Source organism: Phacochoerus africanus, chromosome 1 (genome assembly GCF_016906955.1).
Source record: "Phacochoerus africanus isolate WHEZ1 chromosome 1, ROS_Pafr_v1, whole genome shotgun sequence".
Taxonomy (NCBI): domain Eukaryota; kingdom Metazoa; phylum Chordata; class Mammalia; order Artiodactyla; family Suidae; genus Phacochoerus; species Phacochoerus africanus.
In genome coordinates, this window is record NC_062544.1 from 212,691,985 (window position 1) to 212,717,575 (window position 25,591).

The 25,591-nt window shown below is 36.9% G+C and overlaps 1 protein-coding gene across 3 annotated transcripts in view; it reads right to left on the minus strand.

The window, feature by feature from the left end:
• ACAP2 (ArfGAP with coiled-coil, ankyrin repeat and PH domains 2) overlaps positions 1-25,591 on the minus strand; it is a 154,154-nt gene that overhangs the window by 58,441 nt on the left and 70,122 nt on the right. For all 3 annotated transcript variants that reach the window (XM_047789187.1, XM_047789196.1, XM_047789177.1), the window contains exons 5-6: positions 3,619-3,677; positions 1,658-1,841 (exon numbers count right to left, since the gene is read on the minus strand). In XM_047789187.1, the coding sequence (XP_047645143.1) occupies positions 1,658-1,841; positions 3,619-3,677 (243 nt within the window). The remainder of the gene's footprint in view (positions 1-1,657; positions 1,842-3,618; positions 3,678-25,591) is intronic.

Consider the following 25,591-nt stretch of genomic DNA (forward strand, 5'->3'; position numbering starts at 1 on the left):
AACAGATTTAAGAGGTACACAGAACTTTTCAAGGCAATTCTGACTGACAGATATAGAAGCTGAGAACAAAGCAGAATATATGACGTGATTCTCCAACTTTGAACTTCTATGATTAAGAGGGTGACACCGTTCAGTTAGGTAACAGCCATAAGAAGCCATTTGAGAAGAAGACATTTCCGTTCCCAACACAAAAAGAGTGAAGTACTTCTGAGGAAAACAGCTTTTTTTCACCTATATATGGTCGTAATTCAAGCAAAGGGCATAATGAAACTGTAAGAGAAATCATAAAATCAGAAAACAACAAAACCAAAGATGAAACCCTAAAAAGAGATTGAAAAGGCAGACAAAAGATAGAAACCCAAGGTGGAAACTGAAAAGAAATAGTAGCTAAGAAACCTAAAAGTGGTTTAAGATACATGGAGACGAAAGTTATGTTTCAAGAAAGAGTATGGTCTACCATTTCATTGGAACACAATAGTGAAGTCGGTTAAAAAGCAAAATGTATTTCATGAATAAGACCTTAACATGAGCCACTTCAGTAGAATGGGGTAGGCAGACTCAGTACTCATACTACTGCAGAAGTGCTAGAAAGGTGAGGTAGCTAAGAGACCACTCCACTCCAGAAGCCTTTCATTAATAAATGGAGTGCATTTCATTTTCAAAAATTTAATTTCCCACTTACTGACTAGAAACTTAATAGAAAAAAATCTTAAAAGTCAACTTCTTCTGCAAAACTATCTGAATAGTTTTTAATCACTAATTTGCATATGGTTACTTAAGTATTTTTTTAAGAAATACTCTGTGACCACTGTTAAGCCAACAATCTATGGGGGATTCCCCTGTCCCAGATCATATGGCAACCTACCAAATACTGGTCTCTACTTTTCAAAAGCAGCACCAAATGCAAGTTTGAGTACACTGTTTCTAGAAAGATTTTTTCATTTGGCAATATCGTGAGCCTTCTAAAGAAACAGTCAGGGAGTTCTGGTTGTGGTGCAGCAGAAACAAATCTGACTAGTATCCATGAGGATGCGGGTTCAATCCCTGGCCTCACTCAGTAGATCAAGGATCCGGCGATGCCGTGAGCTGTGGTATAGGTCACAGTTACGGCTTGGATCTGGCGTTGCTGTGGCTGTAGCATAGGCCAGCGGCTTCAGCTGCAATTCGACCCCTAGTCTGGGAACTTCCATATTCCACACCTGTAACCCTAAAAAGAAAAAAAAGAGAGAGAGAAGGAAATAACCAGAGATGAGGCAAAAGATCTGTATACAAAGACGTTATCATTTATAATCATTGAAAATGCTATTTCCACTACTGCCAGTAAAAACTGGCAACACTACATCTAATAACTGGATATTAATTGACTCAGCATCTCCACGGAAGCAAATACAGTAATTAATAATGCTTTTCGCAAAATACAGAAAGGGGAAAAATACAATGTTAAGTGAATAGGGAAAGAAATCAGAACCAAAGGTACATACATCTGCAAACATATATGTGCATAAAGATGACACACAGACACATGAAAATTTTTCACAAAAGGTCATGGTTCAATCTTGAACTCAAAGAAATAGTATTACTTAGTCCCTCCAGTCCAATTGCTCAAAAGCAATGACATATTCAGTAAGCATTTTTTGAAAAAATATAATAACTATACCTGCAGTACGTAATCAAGGGCAATGTGTCGAAAACATTTTCTTGTTGCTGTCAGAATGTTTGTGGCTTCTTCAACTTCATGCTGTTTGTTTCTTTGTACTTGAGCATTTTTCACTAATGCATTTTCTTTTTCTTCACTGACTTTTTCAAACTGCTTCTTGGCATCTTTGAATTTTCTAAGATCTCTAAAATATTAACATAGTGAAACTTTCATAAAACTTTCTTAATCAAAAACTTTAGCCAAGTAACATTTAAAATTTAATTCTTATGTTCCTCTACTTATTTGATTCACTGTGCAATGACCCTCAATAGCTCTTCCAACTAACATGTATATTGATTTCTAAGTACATATTATTCCTGATATAGTCAGCTGACACTTCCTTACTTAAATCTATACAATTTGAGGTAAAAATAAATTATCAAATTAACATTACAGAAACATAAGAAGCTAAGTTAGTTATTTTTCTAAAGACAAATTCAGGGACATGAACCAATATTTAACCTAATGATTTTTCAACAGTTTTATATACCATAGAGAACTTGTTTAAAATATAAATTCCAAGGGTCTTCTCCCAAAGATTATAACTCTTCATGTCTTTGGGATAAATCCTAGAAGCCTGAGGGGTTTCCTTAAGACACATCCTTGATTATATTGTTGTGGTAGCCTATAGACCACACTTTAAGAAATAATATTCATTTCTTGTTGAAGAAAATCAGTGGGCCAAAGGACACGAATATATTCTTAATAAACACACACATAATGCTCTCTAAAAGAATTATGTACCAATAAAGGGCAACTGTATCCATTTCAATAGCCTGAAAGTCTGAAACCTCAATTCATCAATGATCTTAGGTAAATATCTAACATCCCTCTGCTTTTATTTTTTCTATCAAGGAACTAGGCAAAATAACTTGAAGACAAAAGATTTTAAAATAATAACAATAAAGTACACCTAGCAGAGACTTTAAACTCTTTCTAAGAAACCATAAATTTTCATGTATACAGTCTATAAGGACATTCTCAATATTAGTATATTATAAAGTAATTTATAAACAATCTGCAAGACATCACCCCCAGGACAACAAATTCTAACCAACTAAAACATCAATGCATTATGTTCATAAGATCTGCCACTATTTACAGCTTATAATATCTGAATACTATATCATAATCAACTTTATAATTTAATATATTCTCAGGCAGGAGTTAATAGAGAAAAACTGAATTATTAAGGTGGAAAAGGAAAACTTTCCTAGATTATTTCTAGATTCATTTTAGTGTACATACCAAATGTGATGAATGTGACAAAAAAGGTTCACTTTCACTACTTATTATGCACTTCATTACTCACTCTTATATATTCTATTATCTTCTCTTTAAAGAAAATAGCATAGTGAGACAACTATAATAACTGATAGTATTTCAACCACTTATTTATTTACATTTTTTTTAAATGTTTTGGAGTTCCTGTCATGGCTCAGTGGGTTAAGGACCTGATAAATCTCTCTGTGAGGATGTGAGTTTTGATCCCTGGCCTGGCTCAGTGGGACAAGGATCTGGTGTTGCTGCAAACAGCAGGGCAGGTAACAGATACAGCTCAGATCTAGTGTTGCTGTGACTGTGGCATAAGCTACAGCTTCGATTCAACCTGGCCCAGAAACTTCCATATGCCGCAGGTGTGACCATAAAAAGGAGAAAAATGTTTTATCTATAACAATTTGAGCTATATATTCTGAACACAAGGTTCATAGTATAATGATTCATTGAAAGGCATGAAGTATGATTCTTTTACAAAGTAATTTGGAAAGAAATGCAACAAAAATTTCACAAAGCAAAAAAATAAACAATAATTTCAATATTTTCAGTAAGTCATGGTTCATAAGTTCTCTCAAAAGATACCAGCTCCCAGATGTGATAATTAACTAGTTGCTTTTCTGTTGTCTTCATTGCAGTTGACTTACTCTTTAACAAAGTTCTGAAGCTGTGCCTTAATTGATCTCTGAGTTTGGTCAAATAGGATCTAAAAGAAGGAACATTAAACAATTAGAAAAATAAGAAATAAAGAAAATAATTTTCATTTAGTTCTGAAAATACTATATTCCTCCCACAACATTCCAATCCTAATAACACTTATATTTCTTAGGGAAGACTACATAAGAAATAAATATTTTTAAAAGAAACAAACTGATTTTTAAGCCAATATCCTCTGCTTAAAAAACAAAATTAGTTCTATTTAGAAATGAATTCAAATCTACATTAATATTTAAATACAATGCTCAATCAGTAGAGCAATTTATTTCCTTGATCCTAATTCAGGCTTTGGAAGACAACTTAAATGAGTAGTACAAATTCTACTCTAGCCACCACAGAAATTTCTTAACTCCAATACATTAAACACAACAAGTGAAAACAAGTCTAGACCTGCCTTATACCTTGGTGAGAGGTTTATCATTTGGAAAGATCTGTGGAATTCAAGTATTCTGAATTCAAGTATCATATGGCCCTTTAAGTTAAATGGTTGCTAAGATTAAAGACAAGAATAAAACTTCATTTCTCACAGCTTGCATATGGTTACTTAATTCCCATCAATAGCACACAAGGGTCTCCCTCTCTCCATATCCTCACCAACACTTATTGTTATCTTTTTGATAAATGCCATTTTGACAAGTGTGAGGTGGTATCTTATTGTGGTTTTGATATGGCAAGCATCTTTCCATGTGCCTGCTGACCATCTGTATATCTTCTTTAGGAAAATGTCCACTCGGGTCCTCTATTTTTTAATTAGACTGGGGGTTTTTTGTTGTTGTTGCTTTGATGTTGAGTTGTATGAGTTCCTTGTATATTTTACATAGTAGCCCCTTGTTGGACATGACATTGCAAATATCTTCTCCCATTTAGTAGGCTCTGCCTTTTCACTTTGTTGATGGTTTTCTTCACTGTACAAAAGTATTTTTGGTTTGATGTAGTCCCATTTGTTCATTTTTGCTTGTTTCCCTTACCTGTGGAGACACATCTAAAAAAACATTGCTAAGACAGATGTCAAAGAGCATACTGCCAGAGTTCTTTTGTGATTCAGTGGGTTAAGGATACAGCTCTGTCACTGCAGTGGCTTGAGTCACTGCTGTGGCAAGGGTTTGAGTCCTGGCCTGAGAACTTCCACATGCCACAGGTGTGGCCCAAAAACAAATGAATAAAGAACATACTGCCTATTTTTCTTTCAGAAGTTTTATAATGTGTCAGGTCTTAGAGTTAAGTCTTTAATCCATTTTGCGTTTATTTCTGTATTGTGTGAGAAAGTAATCACTTGATTCTTTTGCATATAGCTGTCCAGTTTTCCTAAAACCATTTATTGAAGAGGCTACCTTTCCCCCATTATGTAGTCTTACTTCCTTTGTCACAAATTAATTGCCCATATAAATGTGGGTTCATTCCTGGGCTCTCTATTCTGTTCCACTGAGCTATGCGTCTGTTTTTATGCCAGTACCATACTGTTTTGATTAATAGTAGCTTTGCAATACATTTTGAAATCAGGGCACATGATACCTCCAGCTTTGTTTTTCTTTCTTAAGATTGTTTTGGCTATTTGAGGTCTTTTGCATTTCCACACAAACTTTAGAAGTATTTTTTCTAGTTCTTTGAAAAATGTCATTGGGATTTTAATATGGATTACACTGAATCTCTGGAATGCCTCAGGTCGTAATTTTTAAAATATTATTTCTTCAAATCTGTGAGCAGAGTATATCTCTCCATCTACTTTTGTTGTCTTCAATTTCCTTCATCAGTGTCTTATAATTTTTCAAGCGTATGTCTTTTACTTCCTTGATTAGATTTATTCCCAGGTATTTGATTTTTTAGGATGCAACCATAAGTGGAATTGTTTGATTACTTCATTGTTAGTGTATAGAAATGCAAAAGATTTCTGCGTATCAATTTTATATCCTGCAACTTTACTGAATTCACTGACAAGTTCCAATAGTTTTTTGATGGCATCTTTAAGATTTTCTATATAGTACCATGTCATCTGCAAGGGGTTTTACATCTCCCTTTCTAATCTGGATTCCTTTTATTTATTTTTGTCTGACTGCTGTGGCAAGGACTTCCAATATTTGACATTTGTGACACCGTGCATGGACCTAGGGGTTATTATGCTATGTGAAATGAGTAACACAAATACTATATGATTTCACTGATATGAGAGATCTAAAAAACAAAACAAACGAACAAACATAATAAAGGGAAACAGAGTTAGAGATACAAAGAACAAACAGGTGGGAACCACAAGGGAGAAGAGTGGGGGGAGGAGAGAAAAGGGTGAGGGAGATTAAGAGGTTCAAACTTTCAGTTACAAAATAAATGAGTCACAATTCATATGGTCTGGGGAATACTGTTAATAATTATATAATAATATCTTTGTACAATGACAGATGACAAATTGAATTATCATAGTGGATATTTTGAAATGTATACAAATATTGAATCACTATGATGTATACCAGAAACTAACGTGTTATAAACCAATTATACCTCAAAAACAAACTCATAGAAAAAGAGATCATATTTGTAGCTAGCAGAGGATGGGGACAAGGAGAATTGGATGAAGGCAGTCAAAAGGAACAAACTTCCACTTATAAGATAAATAAGTACTAGGGACGTAATGTATGCAATAAATATAATTCACACTGCTATATAAGAGTTCTCATCACCAGAAAAAAAAATTCTTCTTTCTTTAATATTGTATCTATATAATAGATGTTCACTAAACTTACTGCAGTAATCATTTCATGTGTACATAAATCAAATCATTATAGCTATATACCTAAAACTTATATAGTGCTGTATTCCAATTATACCCAACAAAGTGAAGGAAAAAAATAATAAAGTAACTTTAAAATATGAAGAACAAGAGAACAGATATGAAGATTTTTAAAAGAATTAAGAAGCTCCGTACCAAAAAAACAAACAACCCCATCCAAAAATGGGCAGAAGATCTAAATAGACAGTTCTCCAAAAAAGACATACAGATGGCCAAAAAACACATGCAAAGATGTTCAACATCACTCATTATTAGAGAAATGCAAATCAAAACCACCATGAGGTACCACCTTACACCAGCCAGAATGGCCATCATCCATAAGTCTACAAACAATAAGTGCTGGAGAGGGTGTGGAGAAAAAGGAACCCTAGTATACTGTTGGTGGGATTGTAAATTGGTGCAACCACTGTGGAAAGCAGTATGGAGATGCCTCAGAAAACTAAACATAGAACTACCATTTGATCCAGCAATCCCACTCCTGGGCATCTATCCAGAGAAAACCATGACTCGAAAAGACACATGTACTCCGATGTTCACTGCAGCACTATTTACAAAAGCCAAAACATGGAAACAACCTAAATGTCCATCGACAGAGGAGTGGATCAAGATGTGGTACATATACACAATGGAATATTACTCAGCCGTTAAAAAGAACAAAATACCGGCATTTTTAGCAACATGGATGGACGTAGAAACTATCATGCTAAGTGAAGTCAGTCAGACAATGAGACACCAGCATTAAATGCTTTCACTGACATGTAGAATCTGAAAAAAGGACAGACTGAACTTATTTGCAGAACAGATGCTGATTCACAGACAATGAAGAACTTATGGTCTCTGGAGGAGACAATTTGGGGGGTGGGGGGATGTGCTTGGGCTGTGGGATGGAAATCTTGTGAAATCAGATTGTTATGATCATTATACAACTACAGATGTGATTAAATTCATTTGAGTAATTAAAAAAAGAGATAATATCCAGGAGAATTTATTTTTACATAGACTTCCTTGTCTAAATCAAAGTATAAAATGTTTTTTAAAGAATAATTAAAATGCTACCATAGCTTGATGGATAGGTGTACAGGCACATGACAAAGCAAGTATAGAAATAATGGTAGAATCTACATGATGCATAGAGGGATGTATACTGTACAATCCAGCTTTGCTGTATGCTTGAAAATATTTATAATATTAGAAAATGCCATGGTAAATGTTAAATCTCTATGAAAGAGAAATGGAAAACACTCCAGAATTTACCTATGTAAAACCAAACTTTGTAAAGCTGGAAGAATTACACTTTGAGGAGTTCCCGTCGTGGCGTAGTGGTTAACGAATCCGACTAGGAACCATGAGGTTGCGGGTTCCGTCCCTGCCCTTGCTCAGTGGGTTGACGATCCGGCGTTGCCGTGAGCTGTGGTGTAGGTTGCAGACACGGCTCGCATCCCGCGTTGCTGTGGCTCTGGTGTAGGCCAGTGGCTACAGCTCTGATTGGACCCCTAACCTGGGAACCTCCATATGCCGAGGGAGCGGCCCAAGAAACAGCAAAAGGACAAAAAAAAAAATTTTAAATTAAATTAAATTAAAAAAAAAAAAAAGAATTACACTTTGAAAAACAAAAGAAGAAACAAATACCATGACTAATGAGGTTTACTAAAACGACAGATAAACATAAAACCAACCGAAAGAAAATTCCATTCTCAGGAACATTAACATTTAGGAAAACAGACTGTATAACAGGGGACAAAACAACAGTGTGACATCATATAGAACATGTTCTCTGACCTCATGTAAAATTAAGTAACACTACAAGGTATTAAAAGGAGAGACTAGCGATAATGTAACAGTATAGATCAATTCCAAAAAATTGTATGCCAAGTGAAAGAAGTCACACACACACAAATACTATGATTTTATTTACATGAAGTTATAGAAGAAGCAAAAAAATCAGAACAGTACTTGCTCTAGGGTATGAGTTGGGACTCTCTAAAAATAAGGTATGGGAGAATTTTCTAGGTAGTGGTAACAATCTTGGTCTTAAAAGGGACTTAGGTTATGCAAGTGTGTGCATTTGTCAAAATTCATTGAATGGTATACTTAAGGCATGCACTTAACTATATTTGAATTCTACCTCAAGAAATTTTTTTAACTTTTAAAAATATTAAAATTCTTAATTTATGTATGGGAATATGTTTAGGAGTAAAATCTACTATTCTTTATAAACTATTTTAAAATGTATCAATAACAAAATGACTATATGAAGATTTATAGTAGCTATTTCAACTTCTAATAAAATATCAGAAAAAGTCACTCCCAAACTAAATAAATAAAAGGGAAAAACCCCTCCACAAAGATACCCTCACTGGTAAATTCTACCACATATTTAAGAAAAAAATAATAATTCTACTCAAACTTTTCCCCTTAAAATCTTTTCTATCAGAAAATCTATTCAAAGAGAAAATTCTTAGGAAGGACAAAACTAGACAAAGACATTGCAGGAAAAGAAAGCTACAAACCAGTATCTCTCATTAACACATGTAAATTCTTACAATGACATACAACACATAAAAAGGACAACATATCATGACCAATTACAAGACTAAGTTAACATTCAAAAATCCACCAATTTACTATGTTAACAAGCTAAAACAGAAGAACTGTGCGACCATCTCTACAGATGTGAAAAAGCATTTGACAAAATCCAACATCCATTCCTAATAAAAATTTTCAAGAATCTAGGAACAGTGGGGAATTTCCTCTATCCTTAAGGCACACAGAAAAACCTAGGGCTGACATAGTTACTAATGAAAGATCACTAGTAAAATCATATTTACTGATCTCCCTGTGATCAGGAACAAGGCAAGGATGTCAGCTCTCATCACTTCTACTACACATGATAGGGGTTGAATTGGAGCTACAGCTGCTGGCCAACGCCAGAGCCACAGCAACACCAGATCCGAGCCGCATCTGTGACCTACACCACAGCTCACGGCAATGCGAGATCCTTAACCCACAGAGCAGGGCAAGGGATCCAACCTGCGTCTTCATGGATACTAGGTCAGGTTCGTTACCGCTGAGCCACAATGGGAATTCCTATGTATGTTTTTATAAGCAGCTTTATTTGTAATAGCCAAAACCAGGAGAAAAAACTCAAATGTTCATTGTATTAGCTTTAAAATATGCCCACAAATTCTTTGAGGCACCAATGAAGCCTTCAAATGACTGAAGCTCCAGCCGATATCTGACCAGAAATCTAATTGAAGACTCTGAGCCAGAAGTTCCCATTGTGGCTCAGCAGAACAAACCTGACTAGTATACATGAGGACATGGGTTGGATTCCTGGCCTCACTCAGGAGGTTGGGGATCTGGCATTGCTGTGAGCTGTGGTATAGGTTACACATGCAGCTCAGATCCCAAGTTGCTGTGGCAAAGTCTGGCGGCTACAGCTCCCCTAGCCTGGGAACTTCCATATGCCACAGGTGCAGCCATAAAAAGCCAAAAAATAATAATAATAAATAAATAAATAAATAAAATAAAGACTGGGCCAAAACCACCCAGCTTAGTCTCTAGAAAAATTTGAGGCCTGGAAACTATGAGATGGTAAATATTTATTGTCATTTGGGGGTTTTTTTTTGGGGGGGGGGAGGTTTAAATTTTATTAGAATACAGCTGACTTACAAAGTTGTGTTAATTTCAGGCATACGCAAAGTAAATTCATATACATATATCCATTCCTTTTCAGATTCTTTTCCCATATAGGTTATAACAGAGTACTGAGTAAATTTCCTTGTGCTACTATGTTTTGGGGTAATCTGTTATATAGCAATAGGTAACTAATACATCCATTAACAGACGAATGGATAAATAAATTGTGATATACCTATATAATACAATACCATTAAGCATTAAAAAAAGGAATAAACTATTGATATACAGACCATGATTCTCAAAATAAGTACATTGAAAGAAATCAGACCTAAAAAAAATACATTTACATGTAAATCTAGAAAATGCAAACTAATTAATAACGAGACAGTAGATCAGTGACTGACTAGGAATGAGAAGGTGGCAAATTAGAGAATGAATTATAAAGTGGCATAAGAAAGTTTTTGAGGCATAATTGGTATGTTCATTAAATTAACTGAGGTGACATTTACGGAGGTATACATATGTCAACATTTACGAAATGGCACATCTTAATAGGCAGTTTATATCAATTATTCTTCAGTTTAGAAAAATCAATATATTCCAGAAAAACAGAATATTTTTCTATGTATTATTACTGTTCCTTAAAAGCTATAAAAACATTACTATCTAAATTCTTCAAAATACAGCATTACCTAACCTTTGCATATATTTAGACAGAATGAGAAGTATTTCAGGAGATTGTCAATAATCTAGCCTACCTATTTTTTTTCTGTTTATGGCACCTCCCTGTGGCATACGGAAATTCCCTGGCTAGGTTTCAAATTGAAGCTGCAGCTGCCAGCCTACACCACAGCCACAATTACACTGAATCTGAGGTACATCTGTAACCTACACCACAGCTTGCTGCAAAGCCAAGTCCTTAACCCACTAAGCAAGGCCAGGAATGGAACTGCACCCTCATGGATACTAGTCAGGTTCTTAACCCACTGAGCCACAAGGAGAACTGCTAGCCTACCTATTTTAAACACCTCCATTAGAGTGAAAAATACGCTGCTAATGCAAAGGCAAGTGAGAAAAACTGTCTCCCATTTGCCAATTACAAACTACCCAACTAACTTTCTTTTCTCTGGTGAACTACTGCACTGAGCTGCCTCAGTCTCATAACCCAGGTCACTAATCTATAGCCCACTAAGAGAGAATTCACAACATTTCTTTTGATGTGTGAAAGTAAAAAGCTGTAAGACTGAAGAAGCAAGGACTGAAATAAAAGCAGCCTTGTCAATGTCCCTGGAAGTTAGGTACCAGAGGAAGTTTTGCAAGACTCTTGCCTAAATTTTTCCCATTTTCCTTGTGTAAAGTTCTACTATCTTGACTAGATGGGGGTTCTGATCCAGATCTCACCCAAAGTGCTCAGCAAACACCCATCCATGACTTTATCTAGGCTTTAGACTTAAAAAAAAAAAAAATTTTGTTTCATCCTCAGAATCAAGTGCATCTCAGGTCTTCTCTTCCACGTATATACCACAAAAACCTGGGATGGTATAATAAAGCCACAATGACAGATTGGGGGTGAGGGGCGCGTCAGAAAAAGCTACCAACACAAAAGCTAAGGTTCGGTTTTCTGGAAATGAGTAGCATTATTCCTAGAAACATGTGTATGACAAATAATCAACAATGTCATTTGACCTGTTATATAAGGATCTTACTAAAGTGCATAAATTTATGGCTGATTAAAACCAAGGCCTTACACTCAGGTTATTCCCCATTCATGTTTGCACCCAGTTAAAGCAACACTCTCTCTGCTGTGATAAAGAAAGAATGAAAGCTGAGATAACACTACACAGATGGCACATACGCTAGGAAGTTTAGTAGAAAAGGCTACACATCCATAGATAGCACTGAACTATTTCCAGTTCTTACCACTTAAGTCTCATTGGCTGAGAGTAGAAATTTTGTAGTTTAAAGTCTTTGTGGTCCATGTAAATATTACTGAGCTACCACAGTAGTCTCTTCTTACAGTTTTACGTAATACAATCATTCCTGACCTTTCCAGAATCTACAGAAGGGCACAAGGATGTGGCTGTTGACACGATGGATTCACTGTTTTAGTTAATTTCATGAGGCCTATAATAAATAGGCCTATAACTAAGAAGACTCTTTTTTGCTATCATCAGAAACAGGTCCCAGTATACAAGTGAATATTTATTCTTTGTTCCTGTTTTTTTCTACATCTTTGCCTGTCCTAACGTATACATTTATTTAAACTCTTCTTTCTCCCTTTCTTCATTCCTCTATGGTAGTGGCTCTTAACTGCCTTGGGTGTGAATCAAAATTACTTGCAAAACTAACAGAAAATACAACAGTCCAAGTTTGCTAAAGAAGGACAGAATTCCCCTGTATTTTTCTACTGAGTTCACTAGGTGATTCTGTTACTCAAAGATTGAGACCAACTGCTCTGACCCAAGGGTTCTCAATTGGTTGGGCAGCACTATAACCTGGGGAACTTTTAAATACTCTGATGCTAAGATAACTAGAGAGAACAATGAGACTCAGGAATCAGTATTTTTAAAGTTCCCCAGGTGTGAACTAGCATTATCCACATCACCTGAATGCTTCTTGGACATGAAGAATCTCCACACCCACCCCGGACTTAAAGAATCAGAATCTGCATTTATCAAGATTTCCAAGTGGCGTGACTGGGGGAAGCAATGCATTGTTTCTTAAACTGGGCTGCACATTGGAATGATTTGGAGAGCTCTGAAAATTACTGAAGCCTGGTTCTTACTCCCAGAAATTCTAACTAGTCTGGATTATAGCCTTGGTTCTTCTTCACTAAGAAGAATTCATCAAGGCAACTAAATCACTAAATCACTTTCACTAAAGCAGAAAAGGGCCTCTTTCCAGTTGGTATTATAGCAGATACAGTCCTTGGAAATGGGCAATAATAGTCTTGAGAACAGAGGTCAGCATATTTTTTTTCTGTAAAGAGCTAGATAGTATTTTAGGCTTATGGGCCATGTGGTCTCTGTCACAACTACTCAACTATGCCACTGTGCCAAAGTAACCAAAGACAATACAGAAACAAATGAGCTATCTGTGTTCTAGTAAAAATTTGTATGAAAAGGGAAATGGGGGGGGGGCGGGGGGGGGGGGGGGGGGGGGGCAGTGGGCTGAAAATGGCCTGCAAGCTGTAGTTTGCCAACTCCTATTCTCAAACAGTGGTTCTCATGTTTTAGAATATATCAAAATCACCTGCAAGGTGTACTCAAATACAGATTGCTGGCTTTCACCCTCAGAGCTTATGATTCAGTAGATCTGGATGGGCTCTAAAAATCTGACCTTCTAACGAGATTATGCTAATGCTACTGGTCCAGGGACCACAATTTAAGAATCACTGATCTAAAGCAGTGGTTCTCAAATTTTACTGTATGTCAGAATTACCTAGGGAGATTTTTTTAACTCTAATGCCATACTCCAAAGGACATAAATAAAAATCTCTAAGGACAAGGACCAATTTACTACTATAAAGGTTCTCAATGCTTGGGTCATGGCACACATTACAGGTGTGCTGAAAGATATGGTAGAATGTCTATATGGATGGCCACCAACAATTCCTCTCATCCCTCCATGTGCATGCCACTATCCCCTCAAGAGGTGGAGTTTATTTCCTTTTACTCTAAATCTGGGGAGGCCCCAAGTGTTGCTCTGACCAAAAAGATGCAGCAGAAGTGATCCTGTGTGACTTCTAGGCCTAGGCTTTAAGAAGTCTTACACCCACTAAGTTCACCCTCTTGAAGGTCAGCTATCACATTAAGAAGTCTGACTACCCTGCTGAAGACAGAGGCCACACTGTAAGAGAAAAATCCTAGAGGATGAGATACTCCAGCAGGCTGGAGAAGACTGACCAACCCCAGCCATTCTAGCCACCTCAGCTGCAGCAACACACTCTAGCCATCTAGCTGCGGCTAGATCCTCCAGCCACAGACAAGCCACTCAGCAAACCCCATGAGGAGCAGAGACAAGCCCCTCCAAGCTCTACCCAAATAAATGATGGTGGCTGTTTGAAGTCACTAAATTTAGCAATGGCTGTTAAACAGAGAAAACTGAGAAGATATCAATAGTCATGCACAAGGTATTGATGTTTGAAAGTTTTTATAGTGATTTTAAGCATTCAGAAATTAACAACTGCTGAAACTATATTTTAGTATCAATTGTATGACTTGCTCTGCTAAGGGACTAAATGCAATAAGCATTACTTTGGCAAAACTGTACTTTTCCTTTGCCATTACCATTTGAAATCATCCAAAACTCTTTTAATCACAATTTGTTTGTCATCACTTCTATGTTTTGTACCCCATGTCAAATACCGCATCCTTCTTTGGCTTATTTCTCACAAATACTGCTCTTATTTCTTATTTTTTACATTTTTCTTACTAGTAAAATACACATGATTGCTTTCTTAGCATCATCATTATTTGCTATGAGGTATTCCTATTAAATTAATTGATTGGGGGAGTGGGGGAGCTCTTACTTCTTGACTTTTAATGTTAATTAGCCAAAGTCTGACTCTTGATGAAACGTCATTGTTTTACTTTAAATAATTTTTAAAGATGCAGTGAGGGTTTGAGATGGAAATGCTACAAAATTTGGTTGTGATGATCGTTGTACACCTATAAATGTAATAAAATTTCATTAATTTTAAAAAAATAAAAAATAAAAAAATAAAAAACATTTTGAAAATGAAATTAATTGTACATAATTAAATCATTTTAAATGGGATTGTATGCTTTTGCAGATTCAAAAACATTTTGAAAATTTGTTTTGTGATCATACATGAGTGTAACATATCTTGAAGTAACTAAAATGAATATTTTCTATTTTACTAAAATGCCAAATTTTATAACCTTGCAATATGATCTAATTTTTAACATTTTAAGAATTCAGAAAATTTTACAAATTACCAATTTTTGAACCTTAAAACTTATCTTATTTTGGAATTCCCACTGTGGTGCAGTGGGTTAAGAGTCCAACTGCAGCACCTCAGGTGGCTGTAGAAGTGGAAGTTCCATTCCCGCACTGGTGAAGTGGGTTCAAGGATCTAGTGAGGCCACAACTGCAGTGAGGGCTGCTGCTGTGGCTTGGATTCAAACTCTGGCTCAGGAAGTTCCATATACCATGGGTGTGACCTTTTAAAAAAATCCTATTTAATTTCACATTTAAATATAATTCCTTTTTACTGATTTTTTTTTTCCCACCATAATGGACAACTTTTTAATTAAATGATGCTGGAAAGTCATTACATTCAGAAGGCAAACACAATGTTCCAAGATTCTGCAACTAAAATATATTTTTATAGGAAAGTTATTTAAAAAAGCAATGGCAGATGCGAATCACACAGGACTTTGACACAAAATATCCATTTCATAATGAAAAACATCTGTAATCTAAAATTCTGCAAACACAAAATACTAAACAAAATTCTTTTATGAGATTAGTTATAACAATATCAGATTAAAAATATGGTTCAAAGGTTAGCCAATTAAAGACCTAGAGTATCTCATACAATTGCAAAATTGCATAATATTCCAGCCTACAAGGAAAATGTCAGAACTTTGTAATTTCCAAAGAAGCAAAAGAAATAGAAAACATGCCACATTCAAATACAGAATTAACAGATGCGTTTGGTGACATGCCAGATAAACACAGCAATAATTACTAACCCAGAAGACAGCTGCATCAAAAGTATTCATTGCTGAATAATGATTCTACATGTTAATAACTGTGCTTAAATTAACAGCAACAGTTAAACTTTCTGAATAGGAGATTACTTGGAAGAACACTAACTGTCAAAGTATCAAAACAAACTTCTAGAGATGAAATACTCAAATGCTAAAAGAAAAATGTAAAACAAATAGAGAAGATAAATTGGGAAACATTGCAATTCTGCATACTGACAGTGCAGCCACAAAGACAGCAAGATGTAAATCTGCATTAAAAATTCATTTAGGGGAGTTCCCATCGTGGCGCAGTGGTTAACGAATCCGACTAGGAACCATGAGGTTGCGGGTTCCGTCCCTGCCCTTACTCAGTGGGTTAAGGATCCGGCGTTGCCGTGAGCTGTGGTGTAGGTCACAGACGCGGCTCAGATCCCGCGTTGCTGTGGCTCTGGCGTAGGCCAGTGGCTACAGCTCCGATTCAATCCCTAGCATTCATTTAGAAAACTGTGAAGATCTAGTAATACATTATTTCAATAAAGATTTCTTATATGCAGATATAAATTTCAAATTATCAAAATGATGCATGAATCTACACAAAATATTCAAAACAGTTTATTTTCCAGCTTTTTGTATAGAAATGATATGAGGACATCATGCTCTGCTGTTTCGTACTAAGCAACTGTCCAACAGAAGAATTTTTGTCTAAGTTTATGACTTATAAGTAGCATTCAAAAGGTTTCAGACATACAACTTTCAACTTGCAGGTGTGTTTTGTGCTAGTTACTAACTTTAAAAGATGGCTTACCTAACTGAAGTTCTGCAATCTGATGATCTCATTTCAAGCAATCCTTGTAAATTTTTTTTGTCTTTTTAAGGCCCACAACCACGGCATATGAAGGTTCCCAGGCTAGGGCTGGAATCAGAGCCGTAGCCACCAGCTAACGCCAGAGCCACCGCAACACTTAGATCTGAGCTTCATCTGAGACCCACTGACCAAGGCTAGGGATGGAACCTGAATCCTCATGGATCACGTTCACTACTGCTGAGCCACAATGGGAACTCCAAATCCCTGATATTTTTGACAATTAACAAGTACAAATAATCTTTATGGATTCAGAATGTTGGTAACAAGAGGCTGAGAATGAGTCACTGGAAAGTCAGTGCTATAATCTGAATCTACCAAGAGCATTATTTTTCTTTTTTTTTTTTTTACATTATAAAGAGCATTATTAAAAGTGGGTAGAGGAATTCTCGCTGTGGTGCAGTGAGTTAAGGATCCAGCATTGCCACAGTTATGGCATAAGTCATGACTGTGGCCTGGATTCTATCACTGGCCCTGGAATTTCCATATACCACAGGTGCAGCCGGGGGAGGGCTGGGAGAGTGGGTAGAAGGGGTAATAGGTAGAGCAACTTCTACATATACCTACAGAAAAGTTTCATTATTATTTTATTCAAAATCCAAAATCCATTCAATTAATCCCAGAAAAATTTAAGCATTACATGTATCAGTGAAAGAAAAGTAAGAGCACTTCCACTAAATAAATGATTGCTCCTTTAAAGTATAATATAGGAGTTCCCGTCGTGGCGCAGTGGTTAACGAATTCGACTAGGAACCATGAGGTTGCGGGTTCGGTCCCTGCCCTTGCTCAGTGGGTTAACGATCCGGCGTTGCCGTGAGCTCTGGTGTAGATTGCAGACATGGCTCGGATCCCGCGTTGCTGTGGCTCTGGAGTAGGCCAGTGGCTACAGCTCCGATTCGACCCCTAGCCTGGGAACCTCCATATGCCGCGGGAGCGGCCCAAAGACATAGCAAAAAAATAAATAAATAAATAAAAATAAAGTATAATATAAAGACATGGAATTATTTAAATTCTAAGTATAAGTGATAAAGAGCTCCCATCAATCAGGAGGAAAGTGCAAACAAATGCTCACCTGATTTTCACTAATATGTCTACCTACATGGATGAAGTTGTCATCAATGACAATTGCCAAGAATTTAAAAAGATCATAGATTTTTTTTTTTTTTTCTTTTTAGGGCCACACCTGCAGCATACAGAGGTTTCCAGACTAGAGGTCAAATAGGAGCTATAGCTATCAGCCTACACCACAGCCAGAGCAATGCCAGATCAGAGCCACATCTAAGACCTACACCATAGCTCATGGCAATGGTGGATCCTCCAAGATCATCAATTTTTAAATCTTGATCAAGAATTTCTTGAAACCAGAGTTCCCATCATGGCTCAGCGGTTAACGAATCTGACTAGCATCCACGAGGATGCAGGTTCAATCTCTGGCCTTGCTCAGTGGGTTAAGGATCCAACGTTGCTGTGAGCTGTGGTGCAGGTCGCAGACACAGCTCGGATCTGGTGTTGCCGTGGCTGCAGCGTAGGCCAGCAGCAACAGCACCGATTTGACCCCTAGCCTGGGAATCTCCATTATGCCGTGGGTGCAGCCCTAAAAAGACAAAAAGAAAAAAAAATTGCTTGAAACCATTTCATTCATGAGACCTTTTTTTCAATGTTCACAGAAGCTAGTGCAAATTTCTCATTAAGATATTTTTTAAATATATTAAAGTATTATATAATTCAATATATAATACCTTCCCTAACACTATATATTGTATGTTAACATAATTTTATTAAAAAGAAATTATTAAATATTTATTTATATTTACTATAATTCCATACAAAATAAATTTAAACATTTTCACCCACACCAGATAGGACATGACATCTTTACATTCCCCTACAGTTTTCTACAGCGTCCCATAAAAATACAACCATCAATTTCTACCTGTGACATGAGATAAGAAACAGCTGGGAAATACTAAACTACTATATTCTTATTAACTTAAACCATTTGTTGAGCAAATGAATAGGAAGCTATAATATGCAAAACCAAAATTACAAAAAAGAAAAAGGCTACACATGTTCATAGAATTTTATGTAACAATTCAACTTTATTTATTTATTTTGTCTTTTTAGGGCCACACCCGTGGCATGTGGTAAGTCCCAGGCTAGGGGTTGAATTGGAGCTACGCTGCTGGCCTACACCAGAACCACAGCAATGCGGGATCCCAGCCACGTCTGTGACCTACACCACACCTCACAGCAACACTGGATCCTTAACCCACTGAATGAGGCCAGGGATCAAACCTGCATCTTCATGGATACTAGTTGGGTTCATTACTGTAAGCCACAAGAGGAACTCCCAATTCAACTTTAAAACTTAATTCAGCAAATAATCAAATAAATATTCCATGTTACTTATACCAAAAGCAAATGAGAATTCAAAAGAGTGATCAGTGACATTATAGTAACAGAGCTCTAAGTTTCAGGAAAACAAGTAAGTAGTCAAACCAACTCTAGTATGTAACAGAATGTAGCATATATGACGTGCTCTGGAAAAGTCATGAGTTGGTATCTTATAAAAACATATGAATTAAAAACAACCCTACAAAATTCTCATTCTATAAGGAAAAAGGAACAGTACTATCCATTTTTACAAAGGAAATAAATCACAAAAGAATCCAAAAAAAAATATTTTTAAAATGACTGGATAATCTAAACCTAATCTATGTTTAATCTTGGCTAATGACCCAAATGGTTCTATTATTTCAAACATTTATTTAAGCCCACAAAGTTATTCATAAATGCCATCTCTAGAACATCCACCCTTTTATCCTGATACAAACTGATACACTGAAACTCAAGTGTTATGAGTTCTGCTATGGCATGTAAAGCAAATTTCAGTTTTATTATCTTTTAGAAAGCAGTTTGTCTTATCCTATAAAGCCTCTTTTATCCTGTAATGCTATGTAATTAAAATATCACTGTGAAGAATGCTACTAAAATATTTTCTATAAAACTAGGTTTTTCCCACATTTTAACAAAGGGCTCTGAGATCATATTTAAATTTTATAATAATACTTTATAATCTTAGAATTTTTATAACTAAAAGTCATCTAGTAGAGCCTCTTTGTTTTACAGAGGTGGAACATAAAGCTTAGAAAAATTAAATGACTTCCCAGGATAAGAATTATGCAAGTACTGGGGATATAACAGCAAAGAATATATATGCCCTTCCTATCTTTAATCTAGTTGAGTGAGGTATATAGCATTATGATGGGGAAAGAACCTTTGCCACAAATATAAGAATCTTGATTCATGTACACAGAGGGTACTTCTACTGGGAAAATTTAAGAGAAAAATATTTGTTAACAAGAAACAAAAAACCCAGGTAAAGTAGACAGCCTAAAAACTGTCAAAGGAAAGAAAATTAAAAGAAAGTAAATCAAGGTCTTCTAGTTTCATATATATGTAGCTATTACTAGGAAAATTTCTGAGATGCTATAAAAGGAATATGAGGATAAAATTAGAAAGGCACCAGACCTCTAGGTAACAAAGAATTCTCTCTGTATATACACATACCAGTATACATGTAAATACACACAAGCTTAGCAACCTATAGCCTTTAGACCTCCAGACAGAAAGGCAAGCAAACAGCTATCTCTTCTCAACCTGCAAATATCTTTCTAAAGCAACATAAATTGTATAGTCAAAATCTGAGATCATGTACATAAAAGAGTAAAAGAAAAATTAAAGGAATATTAAATACTTTTAACTATTTGTTCACTGAGCTGTCACTGATTTAACAAATCTTTATTCATTTAAAGACAATAAAACAACATACAAGAGCTGTCATAAGTTCATAACCTATCTCCTCAATCCTGCCATGAGTAACTTCTTCCTAAGTGGTAGAAGCAGAGATGAATATAACAAAGTGCCTGAAATCATAGAACATAGAGAAGAACAGATAATTACATAACTACATATATTTAAGAACCAGACCATATACATATATATGATGCGTGTATGTGGCGGGGGGGGGGGGGGGGGGGGGTGCACGCACACATAAAGGCAGAGTAAACTGATAGAAAGTGCCCATACAGTGGTGAAGGAAGGCTTCTCTCAGAGGCAGTGATCTAAATAAAGTGAGGAGATCTATAGAAAGAGAAAGAATATACTAAGTAAAAAGTCACACATAGATGTGGAGGAAGAACATTCTGCACAGAACAGATAGCAAGTGCAAAGGCCCTAAAATGAGAATGACTTTGGCATATTCAAAGAACAATAAAGAGTCCAAGTGGGTATAGCCAAGCAGAGAGTAGAGATGAGATCAAGAAGTTATCAATAAAAGGCTCATCATACAGGGCTTGGTTAGGATTTTATTTTGAGTGTGATAGGGAGCTAGAGCAGGGGAATACTGTGAATTAATTTGTGTTTTTATAAGTTCATTCTGGCTGCTGTTACAGAACTCATTATAAAAGGGCAGAAAGAGAAACAGATACAAGTTGCATAGTGCTAAACAAAAAGTGGTAGTAGTTTAGACTTGAAGGTGACAGAGAAACTATAGTTTGATTTGGGCATATTTTGGTAATGTGTGGGATACGAAGTATGCAGAAAAAAAAAAGACACAGAAAAAAGTTTCAAAGATAAAAACTGTTAAGGTTGTACAAGGGAGTGGCATGATGTACTTAATGTGATGAAAGCAAAAAACCTCCAACCAAGATTACTTCACCCAGTAAGGCTCTCATTCAGATTTGAAGGAGAAGTCAAAACCTTCACAGATAAGCAAAAGCTGAGAGAATTCAGCAACACTAAACCAGCCTTACAACAAATACTAAAGGAACTTCTCTAGGCAGAAAAGAAAAGGTTGCAACCAGAAACAAAAATACCACAAATGACAAGGCTCATCAGTAGAGACATATACACATTAAAGATATGAAATCATCCGCGCACAATTATGCCACCAAAATCAGAAATCGTGAGAAGAGGAGGGTACAAATGAAGGACACTGGAGATGCACTTGCAATTAAGAGACCAATAACTTAAAACAATCTCGTATATATATAGACTCTTATATTAAAACTTCAGAGTAACTGCAAACCAAAAATCTCCAACTGATAAACAAACAAGAAAAATCAACTCAAGGTTGTACAATAATTTGCCTACTAAAAAGTTTTCAAAATCACAGCCTTCATGGTTGGAGTGCTGGTTGTTTATTGGCTTTCACCATTACATCACTTCTGTACTACCAGGAACTAAAATCTGCATAGTATATTTCCCAAACCCACTTCAGGATAAGAGGTTAGGTTCTGCAAATGGGAGCTGACGTTAAATTCCAAGTCAGGAGGTAAGGAGAGGCCACCTGTTTTCCTGCTTCTGTGCTGAAAGAGCCATCAGTGAGCAACTGAGCTACTCCAACTTTCAGCAGCTTCAGTGACCAATCGGGGCATGTCAATGGGACTGCAGGCTCTGTGGCTCTTGCAGCAGCAACAAAAAGGCAAGCTCTAGCTTCCTGGCTCAAGAACAATGGAAGAGTTCTCAACAGTGCAGCGGGGAGGGGCTCTGGTACCACCACTTCCACCCGTGTTCCCTGTAACCCTAGAGACATCCGCTCCTACTACATTGACTAATCTCTAGGTGGCATCATCATGGCTTTTTTCATTCCTCTAACCCTTACAATACAGTGTAATCATTCACTGTATTAAAATCTTTCTATGTGGTTCCTATATTCCCAAATGGATACCAACCAACATGGTAAAGGAAGAAATAACACTCTCTAGGGTGACATCTGCACATATTTTGTTCTTCATCACAACACCCTTACATACTGGCATGGCAAATTCACTTTTTATAGAATACTAAACTGATTAAACAAATTAACCAAAATACAGCTAATAACAGTGGAGCCCTAACTCAATCGAAGTTGTTTCTATCACAATACTATATTCTTTTCACACTGTTAAAATAAAAAAATATTATTCGCTTTCAATTTCAGAAAAAAAAAAATATTGGAATCAGGTCAGGAAGCTAGCTGCACTAGCACTATAAAGACCAATCTCTATCCTCTTTAAGCAAACTCTGCTTATACAGAATTCTTCCACTCTGCCATCTTGGCCACTCCCTAAAAGTTGGTTTCAAACAAACCTAATATTTAAAGACTCAATTTACTCTAAGAGAATAATTTATAAAATCCTCCAAGGTTAAGATTTCTTAGCAAGAAAAATTACAACATACATTTAAACTATTTATTTAGCAAAAGTTTATCTTAATCGTAACTTTTCACATATAAAACTATAACAAAAGCAAGACATTCTTATATAAAGCAATAAGTCAATAATCTAAAGAAAATATTAGAGACTAGGACTATTACAAAGGATACTATATTTATTACATTAATTTATAATCAGTAATTTTGAACAAACTCTTAATACTTATATTACATTTTTTAAGAAGTGTGAATCCAAAAGATCAAATTGGAGTTTCCATCGTGGCGCAGCAGAAATGAATCCGACTAGGAACCAATAGGTTGCGGGTTCAACCCCTGGCCTCGATCAGTGGCTTAAAGATCGGGCGTTGCCATGAGGTGTGGTGTAGGTTGCAGACTTGGCTCAGATCTGGTATTGCTGTGGCTTGCAGTACAGACCAGCAGCTATAGCTCCAACTGGACTCCTAGCCTGGGAACCTCCATACGCCGCAAGTGCAGCCCTAAAAAGAAAAAAAAAAAAAAGAAAGAAAGAAAGAAAAAGGAAACAAAAGGTCAAATCCCTTGATTTAATGAGAAATCAAACATACTATACAGTAGCATCCAAATTCACTACAAAGCAAAAAGAGAATAAGAGGTCATTAAAAACAAATTGGTGTAGGAGTTCCCTTCCTGGTTCAGTGGTTAACAAACCCGACTAGGATTCATGAGGATGCGGGTTCAATCCCTTGATCAGTGGGTTGAGGATCCAGTGTTGCTGTGAGCTGTGGTGTAGGTCATAGACATGGCTCAGATCCCGCGTTGTTATGGCTCTGGGGTAGGCCGGCAGCTGAAGCTCCGATTCCACCCCTAACCTGGGAATTTCCATATGCCGCAAGTGCGGCCCCAAAAAGAAAAAAAAAAAAAATTGACGCAAAGCATTACAGCTTAAAATCACAAAACTCTTAGAAGAAAAAAAAAGGATAAATTGGCATGATCTGGGATTTAGCAACGGATTCTTGGATAAAACTCCAAAAGCAGGAATATCAAGGGGGAAAAAATGATAAATGGGCTTCATTAAAATGAAAGCTTTTAGAGAGCAGCCAAAATGGCAGAGTAAGAGTTCTAAGTTCACCACCTTTGAGGAGCACACCAAAATCACAACAATCTGCAAACCACCACTGCTGAAAAAGACTGGAACCTACCAGAAAAAATCCTCTACAAATAAAGACAGAACCACAAGACAGGTAAAAGGGATGGCCTCATGATATAATCAAATCTCATAAACTCTGTCCCACCCCCCACTGTGGGTGGCCTACAAACTAGAAAATAATTATATCACAGAGGTTCTCCCACAGGGGTGAGAGTACTAAGCCCCACACCAGGCTCTCCAGCCTGGGGAGTCCTCAGGAAGAGGAGTCCCCACGGCATTTGGTTTGAAAGCCAGTGGGGCTTGATTAAAGGAGCGCCACAGTATTGGGGAAAACAGAGACCTCTCTCTTAAAGGGCACACACAAAGTCTCACACATGTTGTGACTAAGCATAAAAGCACTAATTTGCCAGGAGGCTGGGCCATACCCTACCTGCTGGTTTTGGAGGATCTCCTCAGGAGGCAGGAAGCAGCTGTGGCCCACTGTGGGGACAGAGACTCAGGGAGCATTCATCTGCATGAGGTCTCCTGGAGGCTGACATTTTGGCACCAAGACCTGGCTGCGCCCAAAAGCCTACAGGCTTCAGTGCTGGGATGCTTCAGGGCAAACAATGAATTGGGACACAGTTCCACTCATCAGGATACAGGCTGCCTAAAGACTTCGCAAGCCCACAGTCTTCTCTAGATACACCCCTAGACATAGCCCTGCCCACCAGAGCACTGCAACTGAGCTCCACCCTCCAGGGGGCAAGCACTGGCCCTTCCCATCAGGAAGCCTACACAAACCTCTAGACCAGCCTCACCCACCAGGGGACAGACATGGCAAGCAAGAAAACCAGAGTCTTAAAGACTGAAGACCAGGTCTGCAAATGCAGGCCAGACACTTCCCTGGAACCAGCCTCTGGGTGACAAGAGGGGAGTACAGTGCTGAGATATACAGGATGTCTCCTACAGAGGGCCACTTCTCCAAGGTTGAGGAAGATAATTACATACATAAGCTACTACATAAAAATACAAATAGAAATTTATTTATTTATTTATTTTGGCCACCTTGAGGCATATGGAGTTCCCAGGCCAGGGATCAGATCTGAGATGTAACTGAGACCCAGGCCACAGCTGCAGCAATGCTGGATCCTTAACCCACAGTGCCAGGCCAGGGATAGAACCTGTGTCCCAGCACACTCCCAAGATACCACCAAACCTGCTGCATCACAGTGGGAACTCCACAAACAGCAGTTTAGACAAAATGAGGCAACCAAGGAATATTTTTCAGATGATAGAAAATATTAAAACCCCAAAAGGACTACTAAGTGAAACAAAGTCAGGCAATCTACTGAAAAAGAGATCAGGGTAATGATCATAAAAATGATCAAAGAACCCTGGAGGAGAATGGATGCACAGAGTGAGAAATCAGAAGTTTTTAACAAAGAATTAGAAAAGATAAAGAACAACCAAACCGAATTAAAGAACACAATAACCAAAATGAAAATACACTAGAAGCAGTCAACAAAAGATTAAATGAGGCAGAAGAATGGGTCAGTGAGTTGAAAGACAATAGTAGTGGAAATCACTGCCAATGGA